Source organism: Cydia splendana, chromosome 2 (assembly GCF_910591565.1).
Source record: "Cydia splendana chromosome 2, ilCydSple1.2, whole genome shotgun sequence".
NCBI lineage: Eukaryota > Metazoa > Arthropoda > Insecta > Lepidoptera > Tortricidae > Cydia > Cydia splendana.
In genome coordinates, this window is record NC_085961.1 from 23,001,197 (window position 1) to 23,019,398 (window position 18,202).

Below are 18,202 nucleotides of genomic sequence, written 5' to 3' on the forward strand. Positions count from 1 at the left end.
CGGACAGTGGAGTCTTAGTAATAGGGTCCCGTTTTTACCCTTTGGGTATGGAACCCTAAAAAGTTGTTCCATAGTGCGTTAGTATTTAAATTATCAAGCTCACATGATAAATAAAATACAAGAAACGAGTAGTAAAGTGGAAATATAAGTATTTAGCCGAAAAACAGAAGAGTTTCATCTTTTTCAAACCTACAATAGAAGCAAAATTTTACAGTTGGGTACAGTTTAAGGGTATAGACTTGTAAGGCCAATATTATTTCAAATTGATGAAGGCACTTTCACATTCGGTTCACAGCCGCCTAACGGTATCCAATAGGTACCTATCCGTCAGTTAGCAGTATTATATGGAATAGGGCGTTTTCATACGGCAGATAGTATGTCGCAGATTGTGTGCCGAATATGGGCGCGCCTTGAGCCTTTTAAGCCATGGTTAATTACGGGTCGGCGTCTCAGATCTACCTCAGCGCGGAATTAAGTTCAGTGGGGAAAGAATAAAATATATGGATCACTCGTGTAGTGAGTATGTACTTACCGGCAGATGTGTCTGGTCGTAGTGTGGTGGCGGCATGTCGCGCGGGTGCGGGTAGGGCGAGTCGGGCTCCTGCTTGATGAGCGGCGCGGGCGCGGGCGCGGGCGAGCGCAGCGCGCGCGCCGGCGTGTGCGCCGGCGGCGGCGTCGACGGCTCTGACCCCGACCCCGTCGACCCGCCTTTCGACCCCTTCAGGTGGCTCTGTGTAATACGAAGGCCCTTTTCATTTGCACACTGTCGAGGCCCGGGGCCATTTTTAGAGCACCGTACAAAACTTTTTCACGGTGCTCTTATGGGATCACTTCGGTCTTGTTAGAGTAATAATTTGAAGCATAGACTAAACCGAGCCAACTTCGAGTATATAAAGCGAATCCAGTATTTAAATAACCGTTTAACGTGTTGTCAACTATTTTTTATTGTAGATGTGGGTGTGTAGACCGTTTAGCTTCAGTACGACTGGACCGGGCATATCTGTAGCATGTTTTCGGAAAGGTGGGCCAAAATCGATATATAGTTAGTGGGACACAGAAATACCACAGAGCAAAGATAGACCAAATGGAGATCGGAACGACTTGGACGCATTCTTCACGAAATGGTGGGAAAAGAAAACCGACAGGACCGGATGACAAAAGAAGGGCATGCCTTTAGCATCTGACCAGGTGGCACTAAAATGGGCTAACGAAATAAGACGCTTCAATGCCCCATCGCTGAGCAAAGACCTCCCCCTCTCATTATTTCAAATTAAGTACCTAATTCACAAAACAAAGCTTAAAAATAAATATTACCTCATAATGCCTATAGGACAGGTCGACTTCGTCTCTGTTTATGTTGGAGTTCTTCCGGCGTCGTTTCTCGGGCGGCGCGTGCGCGGCGAGCGGCGGCGCGGGCGGTAGCGGCGTGACGGGCGCGGGCGCGTGCGCCGCGGGCGGCGTCGCGAACTCGCCGCGCGACGACAGGTTCTCTGCGCTCACTAGTGGCGTCGATCGCCCTTCGCTCTGCAAACCAATCATCTCTTTACGCGATATACTACCTTTTTCGATATCATAGATTTAATTTTCAGCTAAACCTCTTGTGTAACAATTATGGCATGACATGATACCTACAAAATAACAATGGTCGCTCCTTCTTCTAGACTGACTAAGGGCCAGTTGCGCCAACCATAGTTAACAGACTGATCAACGTCATGCAGCAAAGATCTATGAAACTTCCCATACAATAAAATTTGGTGACAGACGGTTTGGTGCAATGCAACCGACCCATAGTCGATGTCGATGCATGTTTGACGATCGACGATTTGAAAAACCTTGGCCACTTTACTTTTAATAGTTATGGTTGAGTTGAGTAGTTGTCAAGTTTTACTAACTCTGAATAACAGTAATCATATAATTAATCAAATGTGTATGAAACAGGTGAGTACCTACTATATGATATTTACCTTAGGATTTAATGTATTGTTTTCTGTCAGACCTCTGACTTGTAAGCTTTCAGCTGTTTTTAGGAACATCGGTAGCATATTTTGCCCTACGTTTACTTCTCCCTGAAACACAAATTATGTTTACAGTTATTAAACTAATTTACATTCATTTCAAGTTAACATCATACACACGAGCAAGAAAACTTATAATTACCTTATACATGAAGTCCAGTAATGACTTCATCTCTGAATACCGCACATCTTTGAGAAATATTATCGGATGTGGATGTGTGTTCTGTAGGAATATAGTCTCAAAATACGGCGAGCACGCAGAGAGTATCGTCTGATGTGCCTAAAACAATACAAAACAATTTCATTGCCACCTCGCACATTGCAGAATTTTAGGCATACCATGTGTGCACTAGAAGGTAACACACACAAAAGACAAGCCAGGCTATGTGAAGGTCTTCGCAATCCTGTATTGAAAAGTGAATATTACCATTTTGGCATAGCTATTCTTATTTTAATTAGGTAGTAGTTTGTCTTCAGTGAGCTAGGTTTCTAGTCGTAAAGAACAATATTACCCGATAAAAGAATGCTTTAAAATCGAATTGTCGAGTTATTTAGTAGGTATACCTAAAGTTGTACTGGTCCAAACCCTAGAAACTTGTCTGGTAACTTTTATGAAGACTAAATTAGAAAGTTAAAATGGATGCCTTCTGCAGACTGTTATCTATTCGCTTTTGACCCAAAAATAATGCATTTTAATGGCATCTAAACTGTTATTAGTTGAATCTATCTTCTAAAAAAACTTTGCGAAAACTATAAAAACTAACGACTAAGGTACAGACGATATGTTAATTTACATTTTTGATACTGGTTATAAAGGTTGTATAAAGTTACAATAGTGATTTAACGCGATACCTTTAAATTTGAATGCGGCCTTGAAAGCCTGCATATTATTGTAGACAATAGGTATGCATTGAAATTAACGTATTTTGTATGCATATGTGTATATAAAATAAATAAGAAAGACTTGTCATTCCCCGTCATGTTTACGTCACTACCTTAAAACTATGGTTATATAAGATTTAAATATACCAAACAGGTTTTTTTAACGGTAGTCATAAGGAAGCTCCGTTATGAATGTTGCAGTTCGTTGAAAATAAGGGCTAGCATTGGCAAAAATACGTACCCTAAATTCGCCTTTAGTACATAACTTCGCCTTAAGTAATTCCGCTTATAGCATATTCAACATTTCTATAAATTTTTTTTTACAAATTTAAAGTTTTCAGATTTTTGCCTGTATTTGTAGTATAAGACGATATTATTTGCCAAATTTCATAGTTCTAGGTCAACGGGAAGTCATCCCATCAGGAATCAATTTTGATTCCCTTGATAGTGTCGAAATATACGTTTTTTGCGGCATAAACGGCCGTATCTTTTTTTACGTTAAATGTAGCAGTTCATTTAAAATAAGGGTTGGCAAAAATGATAAGGCGAAGTTAATACCTAAGGCGTCCCGGTAGCTAAGATAGGTTATTATAGATTTTTTTTACTCTTAGCTCACAGCTCAGTGTGAATTCAATCGATATCAATATTTTGGTAAAATTATTTGGGTAATTCCACGTAAATAGGGACATGATGAGACAAAAGTCAACTTGTGAGATAGCAACACTTTGTGTTCATAATTAGCTTTGAAGGCGGAAGTATATTTTAAACCCATTTGGAATGAATTTAGTGCAAAATTACTCTCGTTTGCCGGGAGTATTTGCAGTGACTTGATCTATTGTTATGATAAGAATGCTTTTACAATTGAAAATCTATCTTATATACAATCATACAGGTGAGAAATGTTTATTAGATTGTGATACCCAGTAGCTCAAAGTCGTTTAATGAGGAAACTTTTTGGTTCAGAGGCTTCTACATTTACTTCCTCCATCATGACTTTTCAGACAATGGTAATATTACACTGACACTATTAAGGAACATAAACAACGCTCATATACCTATATATGCATATGGACGTAGTATGTTACTACTGATTTTAATAGTAACATCAGCTACGAATTTCCGGTAACACCAGTTACGGTATATTTTGTCGGTTTCCTAGAATGTGTGTTTTTTTTTGCGTATTATTTTGATAATAATAAACATTGATTAATAATAGATTTTTATCAATTAAAGGCTTTCTCTAAACAAACTTCGATTCAGAGAAAATAACATTGTCCTCAAACCTTCATACTTACGAGTACATGTCTATTCATTGTAACATCAGTTACAACAATTAAATTTAATGTAATTTATTTTACAAAACGTGCAAAAGACTTCTCTATTATTTTGAGTGTTTACATTAAGGGAAATTTTATATTAAATTTACAGTTGTTATTCAATTTCTGAATGTTTATAATTACATTATATCCTAAATTGAAATTCTGAACTTCGCTTAAAATGTAACGTCGTTACGGTGGAATTACCCATTATAATACATTCAGGCGAAGTTGGGCTTGCGCACTAACGGTGAAGTTAGGGTTACCTACCCTACGGCAAATTCTTTTGCCAATCCAGATATTCAATGAATTGCAACTTTGATAACGGGGTTTGGTCATAAGCAGAGTTTATTGATAGTACGAGTAATAAATATGTGTTGCAACATTGTCTATCAACCTGACTTACTGTGTGGCTAACGGAACAAAATTTAACAAGAAATCTGGTTAAAATAGCTGACTGTGATTAGAGGCTGGATTTTATTAAAGGCACGTATTTAACCGGTCAACTAATTAATCGAATTTGGGTAGTTTAAAAAAATTGAAATGGCTACTAAAATTAATAGTTTGGCAACAAAAACGGAGTCTTAAAATATATCAATATGAGTTGTATTTTAATGCCGTTACAGCTTTTGATTATTTTTAGGCAGGTACCAAGTATTTATTTGGCAACTGAATTAATATATTGGAGATCATTTATGAAGCACATTTTAAAAAGAAAACGGCTATCTATTAATTAAGAAATGAGTTCTTTTAAAATATTTTGTTTGGTCATTACACGGTCAACCTAATACGCTCCTCCTCGCTTCGCTCGTCGTCGCACCTATCTGTTGACTCTAGCAGAACACGGTGGTAACTATTGAAATTAGTAATTAAAAATTTAAAGATCTAATGGTATAATGGCCATTAGGCGTTTCATGATTAGAAATTTCGACTATAAGTATACTGACCATTGCGTATTGGTAAATTAATTTGAGGTGTTTTGTGTATAAAGTGACCAATATTCATTAAATTTAACTGCTTTCGTGTTAAAATACTACCTAGCTGAAACGATATGCTCAGTTATGATTAGTTGATTACTTAAGGCGCCCACTGATTAACAGTCCGCCGGACGGTATCGGCCTGTCAGTTGTTCGGAACTGTCAAAATTTTGTTCTAACTGACAGGCCGATACCGTCCGGCGGACTATTAATCAGTGGGCCCCTTTAGGTGTGAACAACTAGATGACAACTAAATTTTATGATCGCTTTACAATATTAGTTGCCAATTTATTATTTTAGACGCCAACTTATCACTTTAAGTTCCCTATAATTTTTTTAGGTGGCTTGATTTTGCTGCTAGTTTTTTTTAAATAATATGATGCTTATATTTGAGGCCAAAATATTTTTTTTTGGCGCTAAAATATTAATGCACAGCCAAATTATATTATTATATGCCCAATGAAAGTTCCTGTTTAATATTTTAGTTGCCCGGTTAATAATAAGCCTTTATTAAATAATCGGCAAAATAGGTACTGTTGTTAGATGGTACTAAGAAACCGAAAAAATGGAACTGCAAAAAGTGACAATGTACGAATTTCTTGTCTTTTAAAACATACTGAGTTATTGTCGAGTACAGTTTGAATGACTATCCTATCCTTATTACCCTTTAGATGACATTTTTAGATTTTTTAATTCTTAAGTGCTTATTAGAATGAGTTACGAAAAAGAACTTATTTTTGGAAGCTCCTAATTCTTTGCTCTGGAATCAAATAATTAAATTTGACTCAATAGCTTTTTAGGTTCCGTACTGCAGACCGTACTCTAGGTACTAGGTACGGAATTACGGATGCCTAATAATTACCTACATGATCACATACGTAAACAACCAATGCGTTAGTTTACCTTAGGCCTATAGGTACCAATACCAATGCTCTGCTTAGTTGCTATTGGTCGTCGTAAATCATGTGACCATCGCTGGCGGGAAAATTCAAACTAAGATTGGGTCTTTCGTGAAGGGCGCTTGGCGTTTTCGGCACTTATTGTATTCTCAAATATTTCGGTATTAACGACATGGTTCAATCATTAGGTTCTATAAAAACTATAAAAAGCCGCTAGGTGCCAGGGGGCTATAACGGTTACGCATATAAACCTCAAACTAGGTGTGATAATAAAGAAAAACCGGCCAAGTGCGCGTCGGACTCGCCCACCAAGGGTTCCGTTCCGTATAAATATAACAATTTATTAAATGTTTGATTTCTTTACAGTTTCAATGGACTGTGTAGACCTGAGTATATAGTTTTAATTTCAACTCAGCACCGCCACGTGTTCCCGAGATAAACGGTCTCGACAGACAGACGGACGGAAGGACGGACAACAAAGTGATCCTTTAAGGGTTCCGTTTTTCCTTTTGAGATACGGTACCCTAAAAATGACTGCATAACAACGGAAAATAAACGATCTAACAGGAATTGGCATTATGGAACAAAAGAGAAACAGAATATTGTGAAAAAAATTAAATTACTTAACTAAAAAAAAGTAATCTAAATTCACCTTCAGTAGGTAAGTAGGTAGATCCATAACTTCGCCTTAACTGTTTCGCCTAATAATTAGTCAAAATCAAAATACATGCAAGATACTTACTTGTACATGTATATTGAATCACACATATAAGATTAAAATAAATTGTGGTAGGCTAACGTTTAAAATAAATTTTATTGAGCAGACGAAGCTGGACAATAAAGGCGAAGTTAGGGCATGTGAGACTTTTTAACTTTTTATGTATTTGTATTAAAAATATATTTTTAACAGTTATACACCGTGTTTTTTTTTATTTCCGTTAATTTCAAGGGTGCATTCCTGAGCTTAAATCAAGTAACTTTCTCAAAGACACCGATATTCTAATTAACTCCATTTTGGAGATAATCAATAAAAAAAAAATCCTATAAGGCCTCTACAAGCGTGTACACTTGCCTTAGGGCCGGTTTACATATTGATTAGTGTTTAGAATGAGTTCATACATTTGCTACTAAACTTAAGTACAATCTCGGTCGATCGATGTTCGAGATGACATTGATATGTCACAGATTTCAATTGTTTGGTTTAGTTAAATGTAATGCCCGTGTTACAACAACGCTACATGCTACATTTAATTACTTTTTAAACTTAATTTTTTTTAAAGCAATAATTTTTTTTAATTAACTATGCCATTTAGTTCTCTTAAACGTACTTAACCATACCCCGAAGTTAACGGAATTCAATAAAAACACGGTGTATTGATTAAAATTGTAATTACAATATTTTATTAAGGCGACATTGGGTATGACCTTGGGCATATCATATTCTGTCAAGTTAAAAACCGGCCAATTGTGTGTCGTACATGACACACATGCTGCAAGAGTTCTTTGGAGTCATTGGGTACAATCACTATTTTACAAAATTTTTAATTTTCTCCATTATCTCATGCAGTCCGAATCCATCATTTATGATTATCTTGTTATTCAATATATTCTTTCCTATCTTCAGACCGAGTTTGAAGTTTGTTTAGTTTTTATAGACAAATCAAATAAAAAAAAAAAAACAATTTGTTTATGCCCTTTTAAAAAAAAAATCGTTGTTGAAGCAACCATACCTACACACTCTGTGTAAAAGTCAAATGTGTACCTAAGCCTGATACAGCCCTCTGTAATCCTTAAACGCTATAATTCCTGTAGTTGTCATTAGGTATTTAAGGTCTCCAAATGTTATTTAAGATCTTCTCCTACAGTTCGAGCATGTTAAAAAATAAATGTTAAATTCTAATAATACCTGTTTGTCTTATTGGGCCTTATAAATTAATTAAATTTTTATTGATTGTAGTTATAGCCACAATAAAATGGAAAACTCTGTTTGCAAATTGACAAAAACTTAAACAGTGAATATGGTTTGGGACATACAGCAGTTGAGCTGACAGATAGACAAACAGATAAAGGGACAGTTGAGGCTTAGTTAAAGGGTTTGGCTCCCTTTGGGTATGTAAACCTAGGTTACTGCAAAAACTTAAAATTGAAACAATTTCAAGTAAAAAACATAAAAAACACATTTATACCTATTTTGCCTACAATTATTTTATAGGTACTGCATAGTTAGTATTCTATTTTTTTCATATCAATGTAACAAACATTAATATTTATGCTAAATAAATATCTATTGATACGTCGAAATAAGTACTTGGACATCGCGTAATATTCACAGCCAAATTGTAATATAATGTGTATTTAATATAACAAAGCATTACACAAGCATGTAATACTACTGTTTACACTCAGCAGATGCAATGGTAAACAATTATCACAACAATAACATGTCAATATTATGATTTGATGTGTAATCTGAAATATAACACAATATATATTTTTTATAACTGAAGATTGGGCTTCATTAATATTATAAACTGACAAATTTTAAATTTAACTATCAACCTTATTAAGGAATACTGTGTAAAAATTTAAATAGGTCTTAGCAACCTGATTGTACTACTAACTGAATACAATAAAGACCAGTGCCCTGTTTATCAAAAGCTTGTAACTTGTAATACAAGTGGAAGTTCTTTTCTAACAAAAGCTGTCAAAAAGGGACTTCCACTTGTATTACAAGTAGTGATCGTTATCAACATGCTGTATTGGCAGCAAAGTATGGTTGACAAAAAAACTAAATAGCTAAATGACCTTTCTATGTTAACAGAAGTCACAGGAAGGTTAATTTAAGTCTCTAAAATATTGCACATAACTATAGTTGTATTTTTATGACATTTAATGTCATTTGACGTCATTGTTTTAAAAATATATTAGGGCGGAAAAGGTTTTGTGCCGTAAAGAGTTATATCTAGAGGTGTAATCCTAAGATAAGTATTTATTTTATAGTTAAGAACAAAAGTGAATATTCAAATGTATTTGTTTTTTCTGCCAACCATACCCTTTGCTACGAAAACTGCACGTTGATAACGATCACTAATTACAAGTTACAAGCTTTTGATAACAGGGCACAGGGGCCCGTTTCTTGTAATACAAGTGGAAGTCCCTTTCTAACAAAAGCTGTCAAAAAGTGATATCTGTTTGTATTACAAGCTACAAGCTTTTGAGAAACGGGTCCCAGTTAAATAAATACTTTTTATACAATGTTACTAGCTACTTTGTTATGTCATTTGAGTATTTTGACCTAAAATACTAAGCTGTAAAACCAAACAATCTATTTGATTTCAAGTAGCAACTCAATTGGTGTCAATTGATGAGTTCAGTTTGTTTTGTAAATAAACCTGAAATAAGTGGCAAATTACAATAAAAATTTTGATTTAGTCAATATAATGCCTACTTATTGTAGGTAGCAAACCTGTTATATATATAAGATTACTAAATAATTAGTAGTTAGATATTAGTTACCTTAACTGTTTCTCCATCGCAGGCAAGTGTGACATCGCAGAGGGCTTCCCTCTGCAGCAGGCTGGCGAGCACATCAGTCAGGTTGTTTGGGTGGTTGTTCCAGCGCAAGCAGAATTGCTGGTCCATTGCTGCTAGTGTCAGTGACCGTGCTGCAAATAACAGTTAACATCATTCCACTCATTCTACACAGTTCAGATCCAAGCTTTCAATTTAAAATATTATACCAGTTCTTTGCAAAAATTATAATGAACATAAAATTTTATATAGACAGTTATTCACTCACAACAACCCTAAATTTGCGTTACATTATTTAAACAGCCGGTAATTAGAGACGTGCGCCGGTTATCAAATTTACATTAAGATACTAAGTATGTGTAAAAAATTGGCGGCCATAGGGCCTAGATAGGAGAGCGCAGAGATAAGTGACATCAGCGGCTCGAATTAATGGGGGCCGCGGGCTTACTGTACACCACATTGACAGTTAGCCGCCGACACATGTCTACTTGTTGCACGCTCCAAACAAGAACCATACATTATGTAATTTAACTCCAGAAGGCAGACAGCGGGGCCAGCGACCCTACGGGACGCGGAAGCCTCTAGCCGCTTCTATAAACGAGTTTAAAAAGTAGTACCGCTGGCCAAAAAAATCGCAACATGCTGACACCGTTATAATCGCCAAGCTGGATGTCCCAGTTGCTAACACCAAACGCGTGATTTCAGGAATTCGAGGATGCACCACTATTTGTTTCTTTTCACAGACCATCCCGCGCCTCTAAATCTAGGTGACCTGAGGACGTACGGGATTTCTAAACGCGTAGTTGTGTTAACTTTGGCAAATCGTAGCGCCATTTGCCGATCCCTATCTTAGAATTTGGGTAAAAACTATCAATCAGCACTATTTTTTTTTCTAACACCAAACTAATTCACAATCACAAACCGAAATCGAATCCAGGACGCACAATAAGTCAATAATTCCTAACTCACCATTTGCAAAATTTTTGCCATCACAAACGCCACCCGACCCCTACCTTGCACTGTCTTTTTGACCACACACACATCTCGATTTCCGCAATGTTCACGGCCTTCGGAATATCTTTCACATCAATCGGCCAGTATTCGTATTTCGCAATGCGAACTTCATGCCTTAGAAGTTTAGCGCTAAATTTAAATTGTCAGGCAATATTTAATCTTTACATACGTCTATTTTGAATTTATTCCGGAAGTGTTTAAATTTTATCACTCAGGATTTACCAATTAACAATTTCAAACCGTGAAAATACATTTTTATGGATTTATAAGTTCATATTTCGGAAATTCCCACGCCCATAGATACAGAATTGAGGTTATAACGCGATCAACAACATTGAGAATGAAGTACGAAATTTACGTTTTTAAAAGAGGTTTAGGATAATAATTACACTTAAAATTAATTTTCTAGTGATTAAAATCAAAAATTTGATTGTGTATCACTGTGATTCCATGGTTATCACTTTATAAGCGTTGGCCTTGACATTCTCTCAGTTCATCGCAAATTTGCACATCCGTGCATTGCGCGTACATCTAGCGCCATCTATACAAACTTTTTAGACGTAGATAACAGGCAACCGTCCTTCGTATATTGCTAATATGGACACAGATGGCGTTATGTATCTTGTCTGAAATCTCACTGATATCTACTATTCTTATATTATGTTATGATATCTACTTTATAGTGGTTCTTTGCATGTATTCATTTACTTTTACAATACTTTATAAAGTTTCAAACGTAAAATAAATGGATTTTTACTTTTAAAACTACCTAACATTTATTCCTAAATGTATATAAATAATGTACATATTATGTAGTTTCATAAAACCTTATTTTGATGTTGCAGTAGCGATACCTATTAAGCACCATCTGCCCTGTTCGGCGTAGGTTCAGTTATTCATTGGTCATTGAACTCTAGTTGTCATGAGATCATACCTAAAAGGTCGTTATGTACCTACCTCCCTACCTATACCTACCTACTTGTTTTGTTACTGGTTTTAGGACGGTATTAAGCCAATACGACGGACGGTGTAGTGTACGACGTTAAGTACGTGACGCGAAGAGAAATTTCGGCGGGAAAGACTCTTTGAACTGAAATATGCATTTTAATTACTAAAAGTAAGTACTTAAGTAATTCAGTAATTTCACATTCGTCTAATAGGTACCTATTTGTTACTATGTTACCCACCTTAATTTCAGATTTTGACGATTTTACGACTCATGTAGATTTTCGTAATGAGAGTTTTAGTAAAAGTAAGTACATTAATCTGAGCTTGATTAGATACCGATATATACCTAATTGTACTAACATTAATATTTTTACAGTACATATGGTGCTACTTTACCGCCTTTGTTTTATCGCTACTCGTTGCGAATTTCCTACTTATCGCACTTGTACCGTAATGTAGGTAGGTACCTACTAATTCTATCTTTTTTTAAACGTTGTCTTAAATTTTGTTTGTTACCTACCTAATACCATTATGAAACGGATACCTTTTACGGATATTCTCTCTCTCTCTCTCTAACTAAAAGAGATTCTTAGCTAATAATATATTTTTAGGTGAACCTACCTAACTAGTAGAGCACGGGTGCTCTAACGGTACCTATAGATAGAGGTAGGTAGTGTAGGTATACCTACGTACCTATACTACTGTATACTGTATAACGGTAAAGTCCTATGGGCAACAATCTGTTCATTACCGCGAGATGAGAGTGGCTGTCCGTGTCGGTTGGTAATGTAATGCAGTGCAAATGAGTCAATCTCCCTGTGCTGGACTGCCGACCGGACTCGGCGCCATTTAGGAAATCGGTTCGCTCTTAAACGGCAATCCAAGTTCGATTTATTTAGTAAATTCCTTAAGCAACGCCCGGTATAATTAATACCTTAATTTATGAAAGGATTTTCTTGATGCACTGATACAATGCGCTTTTATACTTAGGTAGTAACTTTTCGTTTCAATAACTAAGTTTAACTGTTATTTAGTGAGTTTAGTACTGCCGTTTCAATTTAGCTATTATTATAATATTTCAAAAAGCCTTCCACGTTGCTATGCTATGTCTAAAAAGTTCTAGACGCAGGAAAATCCTACACTTGATTCATTAACTCCTATAGGTATACTCTATTACAAACAAAAAATGCACATGTTAAACACAACCGCGTTAAGAGTTGTTAAACTTGTTAAGGACACCCCATTATACAATGTTTATGGGTGGGTGTATATAAAAATAATAATAATCATATTTGATTCGAATCATTGCTAGTTACAGCATTTCACATTCCTCAGTTAACTTTAGCACTTGCTATATTAAAGTGGCACCGTCGTGGCAGACTTACAGTTTTGGAAATAAATTATAAAGATAAGGAGCATGTGCGCAATATAAATCGTAAGCAGGTACCGTTACCAACCTACTCGCATATAAATTTGATTGCGTCTTATTGCGGACGAAAGCGTTAAAATAAAAGTTCCATCAGGTGCGTATACGTGGTGACGCTGTTGCAAACTAATCATTATCAAGGAAGGAAAGTCGAGCGCGGTGGCGCTACATTTTCCAATCTAACAATAGAAATTCAACGGATGGCCGACCCTCGGGACGTTAATCCATCTGTATGTAAATTGTCCATGAAATACCGCCTTGCGTTCTTCAGCTGCGGGCACGTGACAGGTACGTCAGTGCCTAATGAGACGAAAAACAATCTCCTAAACTATGCTGCCGTTTCTTCCTCTAATAACTTCCACATATATAGGGACATAAGTACGTACATAGTAATGTAGCTAGAGTGAGCTAGAGGTTTAGTTGTAGAGGTTAGGGTAAGGGCATTGACGGTAATAGTTTAATTACCACTTCCCTACTTTTAGGTAGGTTATTAGCAGAGCCCGGAATTCTCGTAGCATTTTTGAGCTGTCATAGGGACTTCTCGTTTATCGACTTCCGATTATACATATGTATATCGATAAATACAGAATTATACAATATGTAAAATATGATTACGAGTAGAAGTAAACAACATGCAGTCTTATCGCGAATGAGCGATCTCTTGGAGATAACCTTTGGATACCAACTTTTAGGAAATTATAATTAGAAATTAAAATAATTATATAAAAGTCATAAGCAGTCCACGAATTATGTATGAAAAACGATAAAATATTATTATTTTAATTTCCTAAAAGTTGGTATCCAAAGGTTATCTCGAAGAGATCGCTCATTCGCGATAAGACTGCATGTTGTTTACTTCTACTCGTAATCATATTTTACATATTGCATTCTGTATTTATCGATATACATATGTATAATCGGAAGTCGATAAACGAGAAGTCCCTATGACAGCTCAAAAATGCTACGAGAATTCCGGGCTCTGGTTATTAGGTAGACTAAGTAAATATACCAGTACGTATTTAAAAGAGATAGTTTCAGACCTCTGCTGGTGTACTGGGCCATTTTTAACCGACTTCAATTTCATAGAAGGAGGAGGTTCTGTATTCGGTTGTGGCTATGTTTTTTTTTTTATGTATGTTCACCGATTACTCCGAGACCCGTGGGTCGATTTGAGTAATTATTTTTTTGTTCGAAAGAAGGTACTTCCAAGGTGGTAGCACATTAATCTGGTGCTGTTCTGATGATGGGATCCATGAGGAATTGAGGGAACTCCTCAATTTTTCAAAGCACATGTATGGTGATTTGGGTGTTTTCTTAAGCAACTCGAGCATTTTCTCTCGAAAAGCACCAATTTGATGAAGTGGACCTGATGATGATGATTGTTTTGATGATAATCATGACGATTTCTTAAAATGTAGGACGTTCAGCGATTACTCCGAGACCCGTGGTCCGATTTGAGCAATTATTTTTTGTTCGAAAGAAGGTACTTCCAAGGTGGTCCCACATTAATCTGGTGCTGTTCTGATGATGGGATCCATGAAGAATTGAGGGAACTCCTCAATTGTTAAAGGCACATGTATGGTAATTTGGGTATTGTCTTAAGCAAATCAAGCATTCCCTCTTGAAAATCACTAATTTGATAGAGTGGACCTGATGATGATGATTGTTGATGATAATAATGATGATTTTTAACCGACTTCAATTTCATACAAGGAGGAGGTTCTGTATTCGGTTGTGGCTATTTTTTTTTTTTCTATGTACGTTCACCGATTACTCCGACATCCGTAGTCCGATTTGAGTAATTCTTTTTTTGTTTTAAAGGAGCTACTTATGAGTTGGTCCCATTTTAATTTGGTTCTGTTCTGATGATGGAATCCATGAGGAATTGAGGGAACTCCTCAATTTTTAAAGGCACATGCATGGTGTTTTGGGCGTTTTCATAAGCAACTCGAGCATTTTCTCTCGAAAACCACTAATTTGATGAATTAGACCTGATGATGATGATTATTTTGATGATAATGATGATGATTTCTTTAAATGTAAATATGTTCAGCGATTACTCTGGCACCTGTGATCCGATTTGAGTAATTCTTTTTTTGTTTGGAAGAAGTTACCTCCAAGGTGTTTCCGTATTATTTTTGGTTCTGGTCTGATGATGGAGTCCATGAGGAATTGAGGGAACTCCTCAATTTTTAAAGGCACGTGTTAAGTGATTTCGGGGTTTTCTAAAGTAACTCGAGCATTTGCTTCCGAAAACCACCAATTTGATGTACTGCAACTGTAGCCTTACCACGAGTTTGACATTGACATATTCGCTAACGTCTTATGCATCTAAATGTAACTTTTTATGCATCTCGCTCACACTAAGGTTAGTACGAGCGAGATGCATAGGAAGTAAGTTACACACATGCTAGCGAATATATCAATGTCAAACTCGTGGTAAGCTGGTAAGGCTACTGATCGGGGGTTAGGGTTAGGAGTTAAGGGGTCAGAGATTAACGGGTCGGGGAATGGCGGTTGAAGGGTTGCTGGTTCAGGATCGAGGGGTTCCTGGATCAGGGGTTGATGTGCTGTGAGGTTGAGTGATCGGGGGCTGAGGGATTGGGTCAGTGGCGGGGCGGGCGGATGGATTTAGTTGACAGGAATTATAATTTCCCAGACGGACTCGAGACAATTCCTGGTTCAGGGTCGAGGGGTTCCTGGATCAGGGGTTGATGCGCTGTGAGGTTGAGTGATCGGGGCGTTGAGGGATTGGGCCAGTGGCGGGGCGGAGGATGGATTTAGTGTAGTAGTGACAGGAATTATAATTTCCCAGACGGACTCGAGAAAATTCCTGATTACATACATATTTATTAAAGTAATAGGTACTTACACGAATTTAGTGTTAAACATGATCTTGTTTTTCATTCATGCGTCGCGCTCTTAACAATGCGTTAAAACTAAAAATGGAAAAATAAAAACTTTTTACAAAAAAAAGCAAACCGACTTCAAAAAGGATGAAATAAAATATTATCATTTTTGAAGTCTATGCGTTACCAACTGATATGTTTGAAGTCGGTGCCAAGCCAAGTAGTAACAATACCAGTCAAAATAATCAGCTTTATAGCTATAAATCCCATTAGAACTGCACTAATAACTATTACAAATGTGTAAGTAATTTTGTCTGCCTTTTCATGGCTAAACAACTGAACCGCTTTAGGTGAAATTTGGCAAGAAGGTAAATTTCTTAAATTGTTTTATATTTTGAAATGTAGTCCTCTGGATAAGGGACGGGAAATTACTCAGTCCCAATCTCACACTTGCGTGCTATAGACTGTTCGAGCATTAGTAAGAAATGCTCTTTGAAAAAACCGACGAAAAAAAAAATGCATTGGATTTCCACTAATGTGCCGACAAACATGGTACAGACTGCGCCAAGAAGGTTTGATCGTGTGTTCTGAGGTGTGTTCTTAGATACAATCGACGTCAAAGATATATTTACACTTTTGCACCTTACTCCTTTGTAATAAGGCGAAAAGTGTAAACATATTTTTAACATCGACTGTACCTACAGAAAGTACGTTCATTGTCGTCGTGTAAGGCAATCCAACGTAGGTACATCCTTATCGAATCGCACCAAAATCATGGTATGCTTCAAAATTTGGCTTGGCACCGACTTCAAACATATCAGTTGGTAACGCATAGACTTCAAAAAGGATAATATTTTATTTCATCCTTTTTGAAGTCGGTTTGCTTTTTTTTGTAAAAAGTTTTTATATAAATGTAGATTACTCCGAAACCCGTGGTCCGATTTGAGTAATTCTTTTTTCGTTTGAACGAAGTTACCTCTAAGGTGTTCCCATAACATTGTTGGTTCTAATCTGATGACGGAATTCATAAGGAAATGAGGGAACTCCTCAATTTTTAAAGGCACGAGTATGGCGACATCGTTGTTTTCTATAGTAACTTAAGCATTTCCCCCCGAAAATCACCAATTTGATGAAGTACAACTGTAGCCCTACCAAGAGTTTGACACTACTACATATTCGCTAGCGTCTTCGTAACTATCTCGTTCGCACTAATAGGATGCCAGCACGACGCATAGAAAGTAAGTTACGCACACGCTAGCGAATATGTCAGTGTAAGACTTATGGTAAGGCTACTGAGGAGTCGGGAAATGGCGGTTGAAAGGTTGGTGGTTCAGGGTCGAGGGGTTCCGTGATCAGGGGTTGAGTGATCGGGGGATTGAGGGATTGGGGGGTTGAGGGATTGGATCAGTGGCGGGGCGGAGGATGGATTTTGTGTTTGTGTAGTGACAGGAATAATTTCGAATTTAGTGATACGCATTATTATGCTTTTCATTCATGCGTCACACGTCACTCATAAGCTTTTAACAATGCCTTAAAACTAAAAATTGAAAAATAAAAACTTTTACAAAAAAAAAGAAAACCGACTTCAAAAAGGATGAAATAAAATATTATCCATTTTTAAGTATATGCGTTACCAACTGATATGTTTGAAGTCGGTGCCACGACAAATAGTAACAATACCGGTCAAAAATAATCAGGTTTATGTCTATAATTCACATTACAACTTTATTAATATTATAATGGTGAAAGTAATTCTGTCTGTCTCTTTGTCACCTTTTCGGCTAAACAACTGCCATGTAAACTGGTGAAATTTGCCATGCAGGTAAAAAGTTAAAGCCCTGTAGATGGTCCTTGGATTGTTTTATATTTTGAAATCAAGTTTTCTGGATAAGAGGCGGGAAATAACTCAGTCCCAATCCCACACCAGAGTACTATGGACAGTTCGAAAATTTGTAAAAATTGCTCTTTAAAAAACATATTGGCAATCGCATTGGTTTTATACTAGTACCGACAAACATGGTACGGACTGCGCCAAGGTGGCTTGACGGTGTGTTCTTAGGTATCTACAGAAAGTATGATTATTGCTGTCGTGTGGTGTAAGGTAGGTAATCCAACGTACATACACACATACATTCTTACACGTACATTCTTATCGAGTCACCCTAAAATCATGGTATGCTTCAAATTTGGCTTGGCACCGACTTCAAACATATCAGTTGGTAACAATGGTAACGCATATACTAACTAAAAACGGATAATATTTTATATAATCCTTTTTGAAGTCGGTTTTCTTTTTTTTTGTAAAAGTTTTTATTAGCTCACCCTGACCATGTGTGAGGGTGCCA

The 18,202-nt window shown here is 36.6% G+C and overlaps 1 protein-coding gene across 8 annotated transcripts in view; it reads right to left on the bottom strand.

Annotated features, from left to right (window-relative positions):
* LOC134806008 (sex determination protein fruitless-like) overlaps positions 1 to 18,202 on the bottom strand; it is a 111,606-nt gene that overhangs the window by 10,017 nt on the left and 83,387 nt on the right. For 5 of the 8 annotated variants that reach the window (XM_063779209.1, XM_063779202.1, XM_063779203.1 and 2 more), the window contains 5 exons: positions 9,606 to 9,754; positions 2,158 to 2,295; positions 1,965 to 2,066; positions 1,315 to 1,524; positions 533 to 730 (listed from right to left, as the gene is read on the bottom strand). In XM_063779209.1, coding sequence (XP_063635279.1) covers positions 533 to 730; positions 1,315 to 1,524; positions 1,965 to 2,066; positions 2,158 to 2,295; positions 9,606 to 9,754 — 797 coding nt within the window. The other 3 variants (XM_063779205.1, XM_063779208.1, XM_063779207.1) reach the window with 3 other exon arrangements.